Consider the following 7,860-nt stretch of genomic DNA (forward strand, 5'->3'; position numbering starts at 1 on the left):
GATATATGCGGTTTTACGTAGCATGTAGTTGACGTGCACCGACTTGTCACTATTGATTTTTATTTTCCAACGCTTTGTCCAGTCGTAAACGTTGTTGATTGTCACTTGTAGGATCTCAGTCGCAGCTTGTTGGTCCTTATTGGTTGACAGCATTGCTGTGTCATCGGCAAACATAGCTATCGTTGTGTCGTCATTAGTTGGAATATCAGCTGTATAGAGTAGGTACAAAATAGGTCCGAGAACACTACCTTGAGGTACTCCAGCTGATATACTCTTCCAGTTAGTGGTCGTTTCTTCGTATCTAACACGAAAATGTCTTTCAGTCAGATATGATTTGAGAAGTGCACACCACGTATGTGGGAGCTGCTCTTGCAGTTTTAGTAATAAACCTTTGTGCCAAACTTTATCAAAAGCTTGGGCCACATGAAGGAATATACCACAGCAGAATTTTTCTCTTCCAACGCCTTACTGATCACGTTCGTTACGCGATGAACTTGGTCGATGGTCGAGTGTTTATGGCGGAATTCAAACTGGTGATCTGGTATGAGTTGTTTTGCTTCAATAAGTGGGCTAAGACGCTTAAGAAGAAGTTTTTCGAATAGTTTTGACATGCATGGTAGAAGCGATATCAGCCGATAAGAGGTGGCTTGTTCGGGCGGTTTCCCAGGTTTGAGCAACATAATTACCTCCACTCTTTTCCATTGCTCGGGAACAAATTTCGTTCGCAAGATGGCGTTGAAGATGTGAGTAAGGTGGATGATTGCCTTCTTAGGTAGCTCTTTAAGGATGCGTGGGCTAATCTCATCGTATCCAGGTGCTTTTTTCGTGTTGATGTTGGTATCGATTTCATGGGCTACTTCAAGTGGTGTAAAGTGCCATATGATTTCTCTTGTAGAAATGAGTGGCTGACATTGGGTGCTGTCAAGTTCAGAAATTATGTCGTTTGGCTGAAATACACGTTCGAGATGATGTCCGTTTACTTCAGCTTTATCTTGTTCACTGCGCGCCCAAGTGCTATCTTCCTTTCGGATGGGTGGTATATGAACGCGAGGTCTTTTTAATCGTCTTGTGGCTTTCCATAACGAGTAATCGGAATCGGCTGTTGCAGATAAGCCACACAAATACGATTTAAATGTTTCATTTTTCACTTCTTTGATTTTATCATGTAGCAATTTGCTGACTCGGTTCCATTCGGTTTTATCGGATGGGTGTCGAGTTCTGTGCCAAATTCGTCTTGCTCGCCGCTTTTGTTGAACAAGCTCTCTGATTTCTTTTGGATAGTTGAACTCGCGGTCGTTGCCTTTTTGAGCTTCAGGTGTTGTCGCTTCAACAATGTCATTAGTCAGTTTATGTACTGCCATTTCAATATCTGTTAACGATTTTAACCGCACAGAAAGAGTGATAGGTTCTTCCAGAGTATTTTTAAACCGGTCCCAGTCTGTGTATTTGTTTGTTAGAAAATGTTTTCGTTTTTTCATAATGACATTTGAGCTTAACGATAATAACACAGGGATGTGGTCGGACGTTAGCTCTGTTAGTCCTTCAGCTTCAACATAATTAGAGGAGATGCCTTTAATTACGAAGAAGTCAAGCAGGTCGAGGATTTTCTTAGAATCGGTTGGCCAGTAGGTTGGCTCTCTAGTAGAAATTATTTCAGCGTTTATAGTGTTAGCTACTTTTAGTAGAGCACGCCCTTTCGGAGTGATCAGTCTTGATCCCCAGTGAGAGTGCTTGGCATTGTAGTCACCTCCAACAATGAATCGGTCTTCTAGCGTTTGGAAAAATGCAGTAAATTTAATTTCATCTGCACCTCCTTGCGGTGGGCAATGAATAGCCGTAACCGTAAGTTGTATAGATTTTATAGTTTTTTATTTTTAGAACAGTCCATGATGTGAAGTGTATTTCAGATACAAAAGCAATGTCAATATTTTCAGTGTTTAAGAAGTTTTCAAGTTCTTGTTTACGTTGTACTAACCCGTTAGCGTTCCACGTTATGCTCCGCAGTGTACGGTTCATTTATTTTTCTTTTGCGCGTTGTTCTTAGCTTTGGACTGGTTATTATTTTCTAACCTATCCAATCTAGAAGTAACATTGTTTAGCGTTTTTGTAATGTTAGCCAGAGCGGATAATACCTCTTTTAAGGAGGCATCATTATTTTCCTGCTGTTGCTGTACAGGCTTTTGTGTCGTCATCTGTTGGGTACTAGAAGAACTAGCCGTTTGTGCATAGGTATTATTCGAGGTTACTTTTTTAACTGACTTTTGCTGAATACGCTGTACCGCAGTTGTCTTCTTTGGATGCACTCGCTCTTCAGCCTTTTTGTAGGCAGAGCACCCCTTCCAGTTGGCGGTGTGAGCTTCTCCACAACTTGCACATTTAGCTTTTGATTTTGAACAGTTTTCTGTTTTATGATCTTCGCCACATTTGACACAAACCGATTTTTTGTGACAAAAGTTGTGGGTATGTAAAAAGGATTGACAATTTTTACACTGTGGCACTTTTTTTTTTCTTGGAGGTTCGACTTTAATTTTGTGGTAGCAAAGACTGTCTACTCCATAGATATCTTTGTTATTTGCTTGCGGATCTAGGTCCACAAAAAACAAAGGTAGTTTTATATACTTCCATTCGCTGTTTTTTTATTTGGGTTAAGTTTCTTTTTAATTTGGATATTCGAAACCTCGACTGCAGAATGACCTAGGTCCGCAAGGTCTCTTTTGATCTCGCAGATATCAGTATCTGGATGTAAACCGCGTAATACAACACGAAATTTTTTTTCCGTTTTTAGCTGGTTTTCGTCTAAAATTTTTCATGTGCGTCTGAATTGGTGTTCATCGCCTGTTAGGATTTTTATGTCACCGTTAGCATTTGTTTTTAGCTGTTGCTCGTGACCAGCAGCTTCTTCACGTGTTAAACAACTAATTAAATGTTGTATATTTTAAATACCACAAGCCGTAATCGGTGGTGGTTTGTATATTTTGGGCACAGTTTTGACAGAAGTGTTTCCTCCCAATTTTACGCGTTTTTTCAACGGGCTATAACTAGCACCTGAGCTAGAACCCGTTTCTTCATGTAACTCTGTATGAGTTTTTATTTGTATTAGTATTATTTATTTTACTCACTTGGAAGTCTAAAAATTGGCTCTGCAATTGTACGATACTCGCTTGTAGATCTAATACCATTTTTTTGAAATTTTCGTTTTCATTTTGTATTCATTTAAAATTGCTTGGTCAATAACAATTTGATTTGGTGCCGTGTAAACATTGCCTGGCTGATTATTTGAATTCATTGCAAAATGACGTACAAGCCGCCGTTTGCGCGTGACCTATTTATGTTAAAACACTTAACACTTTTCCGTTGTTAGCGAAAACATTTTTCAACACAACATTTAAACACAACGCGCGAATTCGGCACTCGAAAGCGGAACATACGTGTTACTCGTTCGATAAACAAAACGCAACTAATTGCTTATTTGCTAAAATACATTTGTCTTTAAGAACTATAAGTACAATATTCCTAAATGTAATTCACACAAAATGATCTTTTCATGTTAAATCCCAACACAAGTTTTTCACAAGATGTCGTCAAAATTTCGATTATTTTGGTCGAGTTGCGCAGCGTTAAGATTATACGGAAGTCATCATGTGAACCCGCGTGGGAATTTCAAATTCGTCGGTCGCCAGCTCTTCGTGCCCAACAACGCACTGCGGAGAAACTTTCATTTGTCGTCGACCTGTTGGCGGACCATAAGCGGTACGGGACCGGCGGCCGGCGGATACCAGACAGGTATACTTTGCCCGAGGTGCGGCAACACCATTTTAGAGTTCTTTTTGACCACCGACAAGTTTGTGAGATGCCAGAAGTGTTTTCACGTTTTCAAAACGATAACCGCCAAAGAGATGCAATACAGAATTCGCTCGGAGGCCGCCGAGGCCGATAAAAAGAAACACAAACTGACGCCAAAAGAAATAGCCGACCACTTGGACAAATACGTGATCGGACAGAAACTGGCCAAGAAAGTGTTGTCCGTGGCCGTGTACAACCACTGTAAACGGATTTCGCACAGCGCCGAGGCGCAGAGCGGCAAGCGCGATGCCGTCGTCCGGCACATGGACGACGTGTGGAATTCCCGGGAGTTCTTCCCGGTCAACCACGCGCTGGACGCGCCGCACTTGAACGCCGCGGACAAGGGCGACGAAGACGACAAGTTCTCGGCGATGTTCAAGAACACCACGTTGGACAAGAGCAACATCATGCTGATCGGGCCCACGGGGAGCGGCAAAACACTGTTGGCGCAGTCCGTCGCCAAGCACTTGGACGTGCCGTTCGCCATATGCGACTGTACCAATTTGACGCAGGCCGGTTACGTGGGCGAAGACATCGAGAGCGTGATCGCGAAACTGTTGAAGTCGGCCAACTCGGACGTGAACAAGGCGCAGACGGGAATCGTGTTCCTGGACGAGATCGACAAAATCTTCGCCGCGTCCGGGCACCACCAGTGGAGAGACGTCAGCGGCCAAGGCGTCCAGCAGGCCATGTTGAAGATGCTCGAAGGCACGGTGATGAACGTGACCGACAAGAGCAGCCGAAGAGCCCGTGCCGAAACCATGTCGGTGGACACGACCAACATACTGTTCGTGGCGTCCGGCGCGTTCACCGGGCTCGACAAGCTCATCGGTCGCCGCACCCAGACGAATAGCTTCGGCTTCGCCGGCCGTCGACAACAGCCGACCGACGGGGATCTTACGTTATCGTCATCGTCGTCGTCGTCGCCGTCGTCCGACAGGTCGGACGTGGAAAAACAAAACGCCGAAAGAGACGAGTTGCTGAAGAAAGTCACTCCCCGCGACCTCGTCCAGTTCGGCATGATCCCCGAGTTTGTGGGCAGGTTCCCGGTGCTGGTGCCGTTCCACTCGCTCAACCGAAAATTGCTCGTTGAAATTCTGACCGAACCGAAGAACAGCACGATCAAACAGTTCCAACTGCTGTTCGGCATGGACAAAGTCGACCTGACGTTCACCGAAGACGCGCTGCTGGCGATCGCCGAACAGGCGCTGGAAAGAAACACCGGCGCCCGCGGGTTACGGTCCATCGTCGAATCCATCCTGTTGGATCCCATGTACGAGTTGCCCGGGTCGGACGTGGTCAGCGTTCGTATCACGGCCGAAATGGTCACCGGGAAAAACCGCTTTCGTTACATGCGTGGTGATCGTCTGACCGACGACGACGAGACCAAAAGCCAAAAACCTAGTGTGACCTGCTCAAACGCCGATAAACCACAAAATTGATTTTAAACGTTGAAATATTAAAATTTAATACCCTAATGCCAATGCAATTAGCGATCACTTCTAACGTGACGCTTTTTACTTGACCATCCCCGCTACTTTTGATGAGAAGTATATGCAATTGCACCGTCAAAGTATTAACAAGTTTACTGTCTCAGTAGTCTTAAACATCTTATTATTAGTAGTGGCAGGTAAAAATGGTGTCGGGGCGGATGATTGCAGTTGCCACACGAAACTTGTAGGAAGCCAGGAATTGTCTAACGAATGCCAGATTTTGGCGACAGCTCCCAGTTGTGTTGCATAGCTGGAGAATAAAACTGGAAAAATACAAATATTATAAACATCAGCATTGCATTATTTTCTAAATTATCACTCACTTTCTCCCATTTCCACAGACGCTAAAGTTGTCTCATGTAATTTAGCCGCGTATAAAGACACACGCACAGGTTTTTTTTTTATTGTTACTAAATCAAAATTATTTTTAAAAGGAATGAAATTACGTGATTTATATTTTGTAAAAATAATGTCATTGGTAACCATTAGTAACCAACAATTCATTTGTTGGCTTTAAAATTTTATTTACAGAATAATGTTAAATCTAATTAATGTAATTTTAAAAGAATATTTAAACAGACTGAGTTTTTACGATTCGAATTTTTACATAGTACACAATTTAAGTCTGTTAAAAACTCAGAATATTAAAAAATTGCAAATTAACTTTTTAAACAGAGTGGTGTAGTGGTTTCACGGCTTGGTACCATTGGCAATTTTTTTATGGAGCTGCACAAAATAAATATACCTACAATAATTCATAATAACTAAATAAGTGACAACAGCAGCTGCTGCTATCCATAAATTGATAAGGATATTTCAAAGTATATTAATACAGACTAAATGGAAATCTTCAATATAGTCTGTGATTATAATCGTAAATGCTAAATTTATAACAAAATAAAATACGTGTGAAAAAACTTGGCTAGGTGTGTATTGTGTTGTTGGTATCGACTATATCTACGGGGCGAACCATATTATTACCAAGCCGAAATTTCCTCACCTTGCCTTCGAATGAGTTACGTTTTATGTTCTTTGGTCGCTGATTTAAAAATTGATATCGATTTTTTTGTTTAACGATTTGTTAATTGTTTTAAATATTTAATTAAATATGAAGTATACAAAGTATGTTATAAGAATAGTTTTGTTTCAAACCTAGTCCTCTAAATAAGGGATGCATTTTGAAATTGCGTTTTGCACTACAGTGTGTCGCGTTGTATTAATTAAATATAAAATAATTATAAAAATATGAATTAAAAAAAAAAGACGCAATACGCCTAGCCTAACCTAACTGATGTATTCTTCTTCTTAAAGCTGAGAGATAATACTATAATGTGGGTAGGCAATAAGAGTAACTATAAATAACTAGAAAGTTAAGGTCCATTTGATTTTAAAACACAGTAAAATCGTATCGACTGTTTCAATTCAACAACACACAATTAATCAAAAAAATATTTATAAAAAAAATTAAAATATTATACTTTGAGTACTTTTTTATTCCTATATAATGAAGAAAAAAAATCGTGTCAATATTTATTAATTTTTAATTTATGTTGGTTATTCATTATTGCTAAGTTTTTATTATTTGTATTGCTTTATTTAGTAATAAGTAATTGTGTAACTTTTAAATAATTAAACTTAAGCACTGGTATGATATAATATGACCCTCATAATTAATTTAATTAAATTTATTCTGCCCCAGTCTTTGTCCCAGAAAGTTATTTACTTCCTTATTAACTACTCTACTAATATAAAGTATAATAGTACTCCAATACTAATTAGTATACATGGTCATAATTTCTAGTTCAATTTTCTCCTAAATAGCTCCCCTGTTTTAACAAGCCCTACTTGCTAAGGTCCTTTTAGCTACCATATGACAAGCTTTATCTTATAGAAATGTCTAATTTCACAAAGGTTTACAAGGTTATTTCACTGCATTCTCATAATATTATGATAATATGTGCAACAATAATAAGAACAACAATAAACAGAATAAATAATTATTCTGTTATGTGTCTTGTGAAACTTTTCTTGTGAAACAATGCTCTTTAGTGAAAACCGGAATAAATTCAGTTTTTGTAAAAATTGTGCACAGACACAACGAATTTGCTTTGTTCACTGTGTATACAAGCTACATAATATAACTTATAATAAACTACCACATCATACTATTTCAGAAACTGTAAGTATGGCTAAAGGAATAAGAATATTATGTTCCTTGTTTTACTATTTGTTATCGAGATTACGGGGATAAACAATAAAATATTCTTTATGTATCTATTATATATTTACTTTGTAGCCAAATCCTAATATCCGAAACTAGTGATTAAAAACTATCAAGTTCTAACTTGTGTAAGTATTTTTATTATTATTGCATTTTCATTTGTTATTTGGCGTTTTTTTTTTAAATTACAACTAAAATTACTGATAATGTAGGTTTACATCATATTATTCTACTCATCGTTGAAATTAATTCTAAAATAGTATTACCTATTTAAATTTTAAACTATGACGATCGTTTTCCATT

General features: G+C 39.2%; 1 protein-coding gene across 1 annotated transcript; it reads left to right on the forward strand.

The window, feature by feature from the left end:
* Positions 1-3,575: 3,575 nt before the first annotated feature.
* Positions 3,576-5,285, forward strand: LOC126845013 (ATP-dependent Clp protease ATP-binding subunit clpX-like, mitochondrial). The gene has a single exon (XM_050583585.1). It carries the CDS (start codon positions 3,576-3,578, stop codon positions 5,283-5,285), a length of 1,710 nt encoding a protein of 569 aa, XP_050439542.1.
* Positions 5,286-7,860: the final 2,575 nt, after the last annotated feature.

The sequence above is a fragment of the Adelges cooleyi genome, unplaced genomic scaffold (genome assembly GCF_023614345.1).
Source record: "Adelges cooleyi isolate 19-005CV unplaced genomic scaffold, UGA_ACOO_1.1 ACOO_flye_CR_arks_rails_tigmint_CR_PRNA_651, whole genome shotgun sequence".
Lineage (NCBI taxonomy): Eukaryota > Metazoa > Arthropoda > Insecta > Hemiptera > Adelgidae > Adelges > Adelges cooleyi.

What these genes read in the sequence shown, in the direction of transcription:
- LOC126845013 (XM_050583585.1), top strand. Translation starts at nt 3,576, where the DNA reads ATGTCGTCAAAATTTCGATTATTTTGGTCGAGTTGCGCAGCGTTAAGA.